Below are 12,008 nucleotides of genomic sequence, written 5' to 3'. Positions count from 1 at the left end.
AACAGGCTCTGAGGGGATTGTAGAATCCCCATCACTGGAGATTTGTAGGAACTGGTTGGACAAACCCATCAGGAAAGGTCCCGGTGCCCTGCCTCTGCTCAGAGGCCTGGCCTATGTGGCCTCTTGTGGTCCTTTCAAGCCCCATATTTCTGTGGTTCTGTGCACCTGGGGATTCCATGGGGCTGGAAAGCCGGTGCTTGGAGAGCGACGGGTGGCCCTGCCCTGTATGGGGCAGCAATGGGAGACACAAGCCCCTCGATCTCGCACTTTCTGGGCAAATAGGGCTGTGGAGGAGAAGGAACAAAAACCTACTTCTAGAGCCAAGGAGAGGGCAGGCTGCCCATGTGAGAGCTTCCCTTAGCCAGTGTCCCTCAATCCTGACCCGCGGCCCCCTGCTATCCCACCTCTGGACTCCCCCCCAGCTCTGCCAGTGCCCCTCAGTCCTGACCTGCAGCCCCCTGATATCCCAGCTCTGGGCTCCCCGCACAGCTCTGCCAGTGCCCCTCAATCCTGACCCGCAGACTCTGATTCCCAGCCCTGGGCTCCCACACAGCTCTGCCAGTGCCCCTCAATCCCATCCCATGCTCACACACCAGTACAAGGGAGTTTGCGCTCTGGCAGGGCAGACTAGGAGCCGGCTGGGAGAACAGTGCTGGGCCTGGGTGTCCAGTGTAAGTGGATGCTCTTTGGCTCCATGCAGGTACCTGGAGGCGCTGCTGCGCCAGGCCAGCACTGGGGCAATTGTGCTTTCTCCGGCCATGCAGGCCTTCATCAGTGTCCCCAGGGAGGGGGAGCAGAGCTTCAGTGCAGAGGAGTTCTCAGACGTCTCAGGTGAGCTGTGGCAGCTCCATGTCCTGATGATGGGGCCGCATGACGGCGGGATGCAGAGGGTGCTGCTCGGCAGTCAGACAGTTGGCTCTGGATGGTTCTGGGGACGGGAGTGAGGATGTGTGGCGGCAGGACAGCCGGCTCTGGGGACAGGGGGTGGAGACATGCAGTGACAGGTCGGCTGGCTCTGGGGACGGGGATAGGGATACATGGTGCCCGGCTCTGGGAACGGGGTTGGGAATGCATGGCGGAGGCCGGCTCTGGGGCTGAGGCTGGGGACGCATGGCAGCGGGACGGTTCTGGAGATGGGGCTGGGGACAACAAGCCATTCTGGGGTGTGCGAGGGCCTGGGCGTGACCCAAGCAGGCCAGAAGGAGCTAACGCCCCGTGAATGATCTGCTCCCCTCCCTCCAGAGATGCGGGCGCTGGCCGAGCTACTGGGTCCCTATGGCATGAAGTTCCTGAGCGACAACCTCATGTGGCACATCACCTCACAGGTGGTGGAGCTGAAGGTAGGAGGCTGGGGCAGGAGGAGTCGCTGCTGGCTGCACTCAACTCCCCAGGGCTATGGGCTGGGCAGGCAGTGGGAGTCAGTGCTTAGAGCAGAGGGGCCAGGACTCCTGGGTTCTCTGGGAGCAGTATGGGGTTAGCGCAGTAGAGCAGGAGGGCTGGGAACCAGGACTCCTGGGCTCTTTGGGAGAGATGTGGAGTAGCGGGGTAGAGCAGGGGGTCTCGGAGCCAGGACTCCTGGGCTTTATAGCCAGACCTGTCACTGACTTGCTGTGTCCCCAGTGGAGATATCCCCTCAGCTCCCAGCTAACTGCGGGGAGCACAGGGCCACCGCTCCTAGGTTCATGTGATTGTTATATGGGGCTCAGTACATCCGTGTCTGGGAGTTCCCTTCAGAGCTGGAGGTGCTGGCACTGGGCAAAATAATGATACCAGGGAAGAGTCCCATGGCAGCAGCCCCTGGCTCTGGCTGAATGGGGCTTGGCTGGTTCTTGCATTGGGTGATTTGGGCCTGGCTGGTTCTGGTTCTGGGTCAGTCGGGCCTGGCTGGCTCTGGGTCTGGCTGGCTCTGGGTCTGGCTGGCCCCCATTTACCATGGTGATTGTTTCTGTTGCAGAAACTGGTGACCGAGAACATGGACGTGCTGGTGCAGATCCGCTCCAACTTCTACAGACCTGAGCAGATGGCATCATTGCTGCCCAGGCTGACGTGTAAGTGTCATTCCCCCCGCCCCCATCGCCCCCTCCCTGGCATCTGCATTGAACCCCCTTCCCGATCCACAGCCAGCCGAGGATGGAGTTCAGGGCTGAGCTGCAATGAGCACTGAATGGAGAGGAGATTCAGGTGGGGAATAGCGGAGGGAGGGGAACAGGACTGATGGTTGAGGTGAGAGGCACTGGCAGAGCTGGGGGCTCAGGAGGGAGCTGGGGGTTGGGGTGAGGGGCACTGGCAGAGCTGGGGGCTCAGGAGGGGGCTGAGGGTTGGGGTGAGGGACACTGGCAGAGCTGGGGGCTCAGGAGGGGGGCTGAGGGTTGGGGTGAGGGACACTGGCAGAACTTGCAGTGAGGGCTCAGGAGGGGGCTGTGGGTTGGTTGATGGGCACTGGCAGAGTTGGGGGCTCAGGAGGGGGCTGAGGGTTGGGGTGAGGGACACTGGCAGAGCTGGGGGCTCAGGAGGGGGCTGAGAGTTGGGGTGAGGGCTCAGAAGGGGGGCTGAGGGTTGGAGTGAGGGGTGCTAGTGAGATGTAAGCAGTTCACAGGCATAGACCAAGGGGTATGTTGTACTCTGTGTGTTTTACTCCGCCCCATCTCCTGTGTGTCCTTGCAATTCACCCCCCCCCGCTCTCCCCCAGCTGCTGACAATGTGCTGAAAAGAATGACCATCATTGGGGAGATCCTGAGCTTCCGCTCCATGGCACAGACTGGGCTGCGTGAGGTGGGTGCTGATCTGTCTAGGGCGGGTGCTGTGCAAGGCAAGGGCCAGATTGTCTGGGGGGCTGGGGGGGCCTGAGCGAGGCCAGAGCCGGCCCATCTGTGTGTGTGTGGGGGGGTGCAAGGCCAAGGCAGGCCCATCTCGGGGGGGCAGAGCGAGGGAGATGCTGATCCATCTGCGGGGAGCACCCACGCAAGGCTGGGCCTGTCCCATCTGTGGCTGGCAACATGAGGCCAGGAAGAGAGGAAGACTGGCCCAATGGTCGGGGCGCTAGCATGGGTACTTGGGAGATCCAGGTTTAATTCCTTGCTTTATCACCCAATCCCTGGGTGACCCTGTGAGTGTGGGTCTCTGGGCCTCTGTTTCCATCGGTCCCATGGGGATCTTAGCCCTGCCCCGCCCCACAGAGATGCGTGGGGAAACTGTGAGGCACCCAGATATGGCCCATTGAGATATGGAACCGCTGTGGCCTGCTCATTTGTTAATTGTCTCGTGACTCTGGAGTGAGAGTCTCTGTGGGGCGAGCTGGGGGTGAGCTGTATTGAGCCCTGGTGGCTCTAGGATGCTCCAGAGGGTGAATTACCCAGAGAAGTGGGAGGGTCCCAAATGTCTACACTGCAGTTACACAGCCCCGCGAGCCCAGGCCAGCCGCTGGTGTCTCATGGCAGTGTACACAGACCCTTAGAGCAGCAGCCCTGGGGGTTGCTCTAATTTGTAGCCGGCCAAGCTGAGCTGCAGCACAGCTCAAAATATGTGTGGACGTGACACTCTAGCTCTGCCCCCTCCTGCCCCTGGCTCCACCCCTAGCACACAACCTGTGCTGACGCTTGCTCAGAGCCAGCTAAGGCAATGTCTTTCTGGCCAGTCTGGTCTGTGTGCCCTGAGGCCGGGAGGGTCTGGGCTTGGGGCAGGGGAGATGCAGACAGGTGGATTTGGGATGCTGGGAGGGTCTGGTGCTGCTGAGTCCCTTCTCCAGAGCTCCCTGTTTCTGGGCGCTGCAGCCCCATGCACCGTCCTGCCACTTGGGTCACAGTTCAGGTCCAACTGGGAACAGGGAGCAGCGTGCACCCACTGTCACACGGGGTGAATGGCTGTACAAGGCACAGGGACAGCGGAGAACTGTCACACTGGAAGGCTGGTGCAAATCTGCTAGCCCCGACTAGAGCCTTGTGCTCCCATTCCCACTGCAGGGCTGGCCCAGCGCCGGGCAAGAGGGCTGGGTCCTGTCCCCACCAGCCCTTGGTCGGCCCAGCGCTGGATAAGGGAGCTGGGTCCTGTCCCCACTGGCCCTGCAGGACGGCCCCAGCTCACACACCATCAGCGGAATTGTTAGCACAGCCTGGTTGTAGAGGGAGCCCAGTGGGTCCCGGGGAGGATGCGGGAGGGCAGCAAGGGTCAGACAATGGGTGTAACGTGACCAGCTCACAGCCTGGTGCAGCCGTGAGGAGGACAGGATGAGCATAAAATCTGATGGCCTTAAAGATGCTTCAGTACTGTTGAGTCTGGGATGTTTGAGTCTGGAAGCTCCTGCAGTCCCTGCCCCTGCACTGCCAGGAAATACAGTTGATGCCCGATCCATGCCTACCTGGCATGGTGTGTGTCACTTGCCCCTGTGCAAAGTGGCAGCGCAGGGAGTCCCCAGTGATCCTCCTCTGCCTCACCCCCCAGGGTGATTTGCACTAGTGCGGCATGGGGTGGGGCTGTGTCACCCTCCCTGTGTGGGAGTGTCAGAGGGCATGTGTTAGCGTGGGATCAGAGAGCACCTGAAATGGGGGAGGGACGGCTTTGTGTCACCCCTGCCTCTGACGACTGTGAGAGCCACATGCTCCAGCCACTCCCCCGAGGCTGGGGGCAAGGAGTTGGCTGCTCCTACTGTGCACCAGCCCGGAAGGCAGCATCGGAGCTGTGTGGGGCAGGGCTGGAGAGCTGGCCTTTCACACTCTTCGTGGAGCATTATGGGGCTGCGGTGGAGGGGAGTTACTGACCCCCCCAGCCCTATTGTTGCTGGGGATGTAGCAGGGCAGGAGTGGTCAGTGTCCTGCATCCCTCCCTAGGACAGGCCTCTGGGGCCAGACACTCCTGCAGCTGATCCCAGCTCTGCCCAGGTGGCCTCTCAAAAGCAGGGACAGTAACTGGCCCCAGCCCCTCTCCGGGGGCTGCGGGGAGAGTTCATTGGCTAACACCTGTGCAGTGCTTGGAGAACCTCAGTGCTTGGAGAACCACTGCATTTCTCATTTCCTGCACTTGGCTGCTGGGCAGTTGTTAAACAGCTGTGGCACCCCAGCGGTGGCTGCATATCAGTGGTGGGTGAAGTGCTCCTGGCACAGTTTATGCAATACCATTGGAGCCTGTGGGGTGGAAGGGCAGAGGGAAGGGAGCTTGTATGGGCATCATCATAGGTACTGTGATGCAGAGAGGGAGGGCAGAGCAATGGGGCAGGTGCCAGGGGCTGCTACATGAGAAGGGGACGACCTGTGTCCATTGCCATCTCAAGAGCTGGCTCTCTCCTCGCTGCAGGTCTTCTCCAACCGCTGCCCGTTTCTGATGGGCCCCATCGAGTGCCTGAAGGACTTTGTCACCCCAGACACAGACATAAAGGTGGGGGCGACCCTCGCGCTTCTCTCTGCTGTGGGTAGGCTCTGCGGCTAAGCAGATAGATCAGAGAACAGGCTGGGCTGCTGGGCGGGCAGCCTCCCGCAGCTGTCCACTCCAGGGCCCTGGGGCAACTGGCCAGGGCGGCCCTCCTCCTGCCAGGGGCCTTTACCCAAGTTGGGGATCCAGCATGAGGCAGCGTGTGCCACGCCCCGCAGCCTCCTAACCACGGGCTGGGGGGTTTGTCCAGTCACATGGGAGACGCTCCCTCCCCCAAGAGACAAAAATCACAGCTCCCCTCCAACCCCCAGCACAGCTCGCTTTGACCCTCCTATCTAGCCCCCTTGTGGCTGCCTGGCTCAGGTTCTCAGGAGTGGCGGCCGGGGGTCTGCAGACCCAGTCGAGGATGAGCGAGGGGTGCTGCTGCTGCATGAACCAGGGATCTCTCCTCTGCACCTGGGTTAATATTTATCCATGAGCGTGATGGAAACTCTGGGTCTGAGTTTAGCCCCTGCCCATGCAGCAGAGATGGTGATGCTGGACGCCTGCCCGCCACAAAGGGAGTCTGGGTCTGTCTGAACTGTCGCCTTGCAGGGCCTGGGCCCAGCGTGCTGCAGTGCCCACAGAGCTCTCAGCATCGTCCCAGCCAGCAGCAGCCTCCCCGGGTCACTAACTGCAGTCTCCAGGCGGGGAGTGCTGGGGCTAGTGGCTACCTGTGCCAGGGCCAGTGATTGCAGCTGCTGTGGGCTGCTGCAGAGGGGAGAAGTGCTCAGAGCTCACCGCGAATCCTCTGCCCTGCCCTGAGGGAACCCAGGCCTCGAATGGTGCAGAGACCCAGGGTAAGAAATGGAGACACCCCCCAACTCCCACCCTGGTGCCAGGGCTGAGTGGGCCTCTCTTGGAGGCTGTGCTGGGGGCATAAGCCCCGGGGGGGGGGTCCACTACCAGAGGGTGACTGGCCAGAGGAGGACTCTGGGGACGTGTCATCTCAGCCCCATGGGCCTTGGTGGCAAAACTCCTCTGCCATCAGTGGGTTGTGGTTCAGCCCGCAGTCCCCAGGGCTGCCCTGGCCGGACAATCTTGTGTCCGGGCCCTGGCGGGATCGTTGACCTCCAGCCCTGGGTGGGAGTGAAGTCTCCTCTGGAGAGCAGGTGCCCAGGCAGCCTGATGTGCAGGTCAGCTGGGGGCCTCTCTCGGGCTAGGCAGAGCTGCACCGAGCGCTGCCGAGGCATGTGGCGTGTTGTGCTCAGCCCTGCGCCATGCCCCCAGCCCGGCCAGCACCGTTGCTCTGAACAGAGACGCTGCGCTGCCAGGTGGCAGGGTCTGGGGATGCTCTGTCATGTGGAGAGGTCTAAACACACGCTGTGTCCTTGGGGTTGGAGCATATTGTGGGACTTGATGAACTTAACCCTGTAAGCCAGAGTTTGCCCTGGGCTCAGCATGGGCAGCTCCTAGTTGGGCAGAGCTGGGATGTGCAGATACAGTTGGCACTGACTGGTCCATACCACTCTTGCGCTGGTCCCTGGGGGCGTGGCATGATGTACGAGCACGGTGGGCTCCTGCTGGCTTTGGGGGATGGGAACATTCTGGCGTGGCGGGTCCCTCCCAAGGTGGTGGCTCACAGGGTTGTGTTTAGTGGCTGCCAGTTCAAATTGTACTTTCCTGGCTGGGCTCCATTTTCAACCTAAAGAAGCTGGTGTTGTGGGATCCTCAGGGGCACCAAGGGGACATGCCTGTTAGATGGGACCCATCCTTTGAACTGATATTTGAAAGGTCGGCCTGAGGGTAGTGGCAGAGCAGAGCAGGTGTGTGTTAATGATGCAGGGTGGGAATGCAGAGCAGAGCAGCACATGTGTGTTACTGACAAAAAGTATGAATGCAGAGCAGAGTGTTTGTTAATGATGTGGAGTGTAAATGCAGAGCAGAGCAGGGTGTGTGTTTAATGATGCAAGGAGTGAATGCAGAGCAGAGCAGGTGTGTGTTAATGATGCAGGGTGTGAATGCAGAGCAGAGCAGGTGTGTATTAATGATGCAGGGTGTGAATGCAGGCAGGGTGTTTGTTAATGATGCAGGGTGTGAATGCAGAGCTGGGCAGGATGTGTATTAATGACGCAGGGTGGGAATGCAGAGCAGAGCAGGGTGAGTGTTAATGACGCAGGGTGTGAATGCAGAATACAGCAGGGTGTTTGTTAAAGATGCAGGGTGTGAATGCAGAGCTGGGGAGCATGTGTGTGTTAATGACACAGTGTGAAATCAGAGCTGGGCAGCGTGTGTGTTAATGCAGGGTGTGAACGACGCAGGGTGTGAATGCAGAGCTGGGCAGGTTTGGTGTGTTAATGATGCAGGGTGTGAATGCAGAGGTGCAGTGGGGTATTTACTGTACAACAGTCCATAGACAGTCAAGTAGTGGTGTGTGATGGCCAGGCATTGGGCTAGCTGGGTATGAACATGCCCACGCCGCCAGAGAAGCACACGCCAGCACTTGCCCATATTTCAGAACCATGGACAGAGGGCTGGGAACCCCACTCCAGCTCCATTTAGCAAGATGGGTTTCGCAGCACTGAGAGGAGGGCATTGGATCTGGCCATGTGGCACATTGGCCCATGCCACACCCCCCTGTCATCCTGGCTGGATTCAGGCAGATCACACAGGGGCTCCGGCCACCGGATCTTGTGATGGCAGCACACACCTGCCATCTGCAGGCTGAGCTAATCTGTCATGCTGAGGCCTGTCAGATGTGGAGGTGCTCAGCAGGGCTGGGAATGAGTCACTCCAGGCCTGGATGCCACTTGCACCTGGCAGATGGACCATGGGGCTAGGCTAATGCAGCTGGAGCCAGTGATGATCAGTGAGAGATGGAGGGGAGCCAAGAAACATAGAGAGCATAGGGAAGAGCTGCCTGGAGCTGCTGGTTGGGTGCTGTCCTCCATGCCCCCCTTGACCCCAGTGTCCTTGTGCAGGACTGGGCTGGCCCAGTGCTTTGAGAGCTGGGGTTGTGGCACTGTCACGGGGGATGAGCATGCAGGAGCAGTGGGGAAGGTGCAGGTGGGATTGGCAGCTCTGTCCCCAGCATGCCTGGGGCTGCTGTATCCATCCCTCATCCTCTCAGCCAGAGACAGGCCCTCCGCTGTTCCCCAGGACAATGGGCTGCACCCTCAGAGCATGGAGAACCTGCGAGGAAGAAACTGGCTGCTGCAGTAGAACTAGTGTGGTGTCAGCAGCCACCTGGCTAGAAAGAGCAGGGAGGCCCAAATGGTGCCTCTAGCAGCCAGAGGGCCCAGCCTGGACTGAGTGGCCTGGAGAGGGAAATTCCATGAATCTGCCAGCACACTACATGCAAACGCCCGCTTGGCTGGGGTCCAAGCAGTGGTGAGGAGCATACAGGGAGCATTGCTGGGAGCAAGACACAGGTGTGCAAGGCTGGGAGACACAGCCATGTGTCCTGATCCATGTGCAAGAGGATGGATGCCACCGGCGCAGATCCCCAGGAGTTTGGCCAATACAGGCAGGAGGGATGGATGCATCTAGGCGCTGTCCCGTTTTACTGCTTGTGCTTCCCAGGGCCATTGATGGGGACCAGCCAGAGAACAAGCCTGAGAAACACCCAGGGAGGGCTGGGTCTCTGGGCAGTGTGGTGTTATCTGCAGGGAAGAGCCCTGAGCAGAGCTGGGAGAATATCAGTACCTGGGTAATTGTGTCAGGGTGGTCATACCCTGCATGAGCCCCAGGGGGCAGTAGCAGACAGGACATTAGACCTCTGGCTAGGTGCTCCCTTGTGCTGTGGCAGGTTTAAAGACAGGGCCATCTGGGGCTGCGTTTGCTGGGGCAGAGCTGGGGGGGAGCCCCTCTCTGTACAGCTGGGATGGGCACCGTGTTACAGGCAGGAGAGTGTTCAAAGACGGTGGGATGGGTCCGGCAAGTTGCCATGCTGGCCCCTTTGGGCTCACCTGGGGTATTCAGGCAGGTCAGAACTGTGCGGTGGTGCTGTGGGGCCAGATCTTCAAACAACGTCAAGCTGGAAATGGGAGGGAACTGGGTTATTCTGTTCCATGATCTCCATGGAGACGCTGGGCTAGGACGTCAGGCTGGGCCAGGGATGTTCTGATTCTCCATTTCAGACCCATGGATGTGTAACTAGGTCGGTATTTAGTCTGGGTTTGGCCTTGGGGTGGGTGTTGATTTCAGCAACATCACCAATATTCCTTGTGCGCCCATGGGTCCTCTCCTGTTGTGTTGCTGCTGTGTTCAACCCCAGAGGTGGCTGCATTAGAGTGGTGGAGAAAGCGATCTTGTGTTTGTACACCCAGTGAAGCCAGTGGGTGGGGATGGTGAGAGGGATGTAAGTAGGGTGACTTTTCATTGCCGAATTAATGGCTTTATTATCAGCAATGCAGCATGGATCAGGAGTGAGTGCAACTCATTTTGCACCGGTAGTGAGGGAGCGAATGCCTCCAGAGCCACAAAGCAATTACAGGAAAGCAGGGCCGGAGGTTGGTTCCCAGCAGAATAGAGGGATGAGAAGAATGGTAATGGGGTTACTCACCTTCAGCAGGCGTGGAAGGATAGTAATCAAACACTCAGCGCTGCCCAATGGGCCTTATCAGATTGTGGGGTGATAACACAATATTATGGGATTATTGTGGGATATTAGATGGATGGGATCGATTTACTATAGAAAATTCTTTCCTGGGTATCTGGCTGGTGAATCTTGCCCATGTGCTCAGGGTTTGGCTGATCGCCATATTTGGGGTTGGGAAGGAATTTTCCTCCAGGGCAGATTGGAGAGGCCCTGGAGGTTTTTCACCTTCCTCTGTAGCATGGGGCATGGTTGACTGGAGGGAGGCTTCTCTGCTCCTTGAAGTTTTGAACCATGATTTGAGGACTTCAATAGCTCAGACATGGGTGAGGTTTTTCATAGGAGTGGTGGGTGACATTCTGTGGCCTGCGCTGTGCAGGAGGTCGGACTAGATGATCAGAGTGGTCCCTTCTGACCTTAGTATCTATGAATCTATGAATCTATGAACACAACTGGGGCTGAGGCTGAGAGCCGGATGCTGAGGTCAGCAAAACCCACCCCTCCCAGGCATGACTTGGGGCTTGACACAGGGAAAGGAAGCCCAGCCGCCGAGGGGTCTGTGTCATGCTGGAATTTGCAGCTGGCTTAGCTGTCAGGCAGGGGCTGTGTTGGAGCACACATGGGGTATCAGCTCTCTGGTGTACGCACTGGGAGCTGCCAGCTGAGGATGACCTGCTCTCAGTGGCAGAGTACAGACAAGCCTGGGCTTCTGGACCCTGGTGCTTGGGGACACAAATGAGCTCACATGGAGGGGCTCCCTTGTTATCCCCATGTTACAGTGGGGGAAGTTGCAGTGCAGAGGGAGGGGAAGTGACTTGCCCAAGGTCGCCAGTTGGTCAGTGGTAGAGCCAGGAATGGAATCCAGGATTCCTGCCTCCCTCTTCCTGGCACAAGCGGTAGGCCCCAGATTCCTGTAGGTGCAGCTGAAAGGGAGGAGCGATAGGTGCGAGCTCATTATCTTGCTCCATACAATGAGCTCGGCTCCTGAGACATGAAGGGAGCTGTCCGTCCATCTGTGTGTGTGTGTGTGTGTGTGTGTGTTTGTGTGTGATGGCTGACCATCTGTCTCTCTCAGTGTCAGGTCGGTCTGTCTGTCTCTCTCTGGACTGCCTGCATCTCTCCCTTTACCTGTCTAAAGAATAATCCCATCTGAGCGATGTGAGTTCAGGGCTCTGTCCTGGGCACCCTGGAGCCCACCCCCCGCTTCTACCCAGCAAGCTGCACAGTGAGTGCAGCCCATCCAGTCCCCATCAGCCTCCTTCCCGCTGAGGATTAGGGCTTGTTCATAGCCAGCCGGGAGCCTGAGATCCCAGCCAGGAGGCCAGGTAGTGGGCACAGGCCACCACCATGGACACTAGAAGCTGGACTGAGACCCCGGGGCCCAGTCCCCCCAGCAGTAATGGCTGTGGGGTCACCGGGAGTCATTCGTGTTCCACCAGTTCTGGATCCTACCACGGCTGCACTGCTCCTATCCCACTGCCAGCCCTGCTCCCTACACTGCCCTAGATTTACCTGCCAGACTCTGGTATCAGACTCCTGGCAGGTCTCTCGGATCCATGGTGCAGATGCAGAAACAGCCAGCTCCCAGGAGCAGCCTGTGTGGCTGCCTCTGACAGAGAGGGAGGTGGGGCTGGACCTAGGGCCAGATCATGCTAGGCTCTCCCCTTATTACTGGGAAGGGGCTCTTTGGGTCACACTGGGCCATGGACAAATCTGGGGCAGCCTAGTGCCCAGTTGCATTGCTGCATGGAGGGACGGAATGCAGCTCTCCCAACCAGTGTCAGCAAAATGCCATTTCCCTAGTGTAGCCGAGCTACAGCCCATAGAAACCAACTACGTTCTCCGGGGCTCTTCCATAGGATCTCACAGCCCATAGAACCCGACCACGTTCTCTGGGGCTCTTCGGTAGGAGCTCACAGCAAGCACTTAGCGGTTCAGATTCCAGGCACCCTCTCCTCTTTCCTGGATATTCAACTGCGCTTTCCTCTTTGTTAGTTTCTGTTTTTATCCTGTCAAGGGATTTGTCTGGGGGATTGTGTTGCAGTGAAATGACCATTTCCTAGGGGATGGA

At 58.8% G+C, this 12,008-nt stretch overlaps 1 protein-coding gene across 2 annotated transcripts in view; it reads left to right on the top strand.

Annotated features, from left to right (window-relative positions):
• The window catches only part of NCKAP1L (NCK associated protein 1 like), a 70,887-nt gene that overhangs the window by 38,696 nt on the left and 20,183 nt on the right, over positions 1–12,008 (top strand). For both annotated transcript variants that reach the window (XM_038378851.2, XM_043506800.1), the window contains exons 22-26: positions 701–831; positions 1,243–1,340; positions 1,955–2,048; positions 2,690–2,772; positions 5,287–5,367. In XM_038378851.2, coding sequence (XP_038234779.1) covers positions 701–831; positions 1,243–1,340; positions 1,955–2,048; positions 2,690–2,772; positions 5,287–5,367 — 487 coding nt within the window. The remainder of the gene's footprint in view (positions 1–700; positions 832–1,242; positions 1,341–1,954; positions 2,049–2,689; positions 2,773–5,286; positions 5,368–12,008) is intronic.

Source organism: Dermochelys coriacea, chromosome 20, assembly GCF_009764565.3.
Source record: "Dermochelys coriacea isolate rDerCor1 chromosome 20, rDerCor1.pri.v4, whole genome shotgun sequence".
Lineage (NCBI taxonomy): Eukaryota > Metazoa > Chordata > Testudines > Dermochelyidae > Dermochelys > Dermochelys coriacea.
Note: the sequence above shows the minus strand (reverse complement) of the source record. Positions and strands in the feature narration are given on the sequence as shown.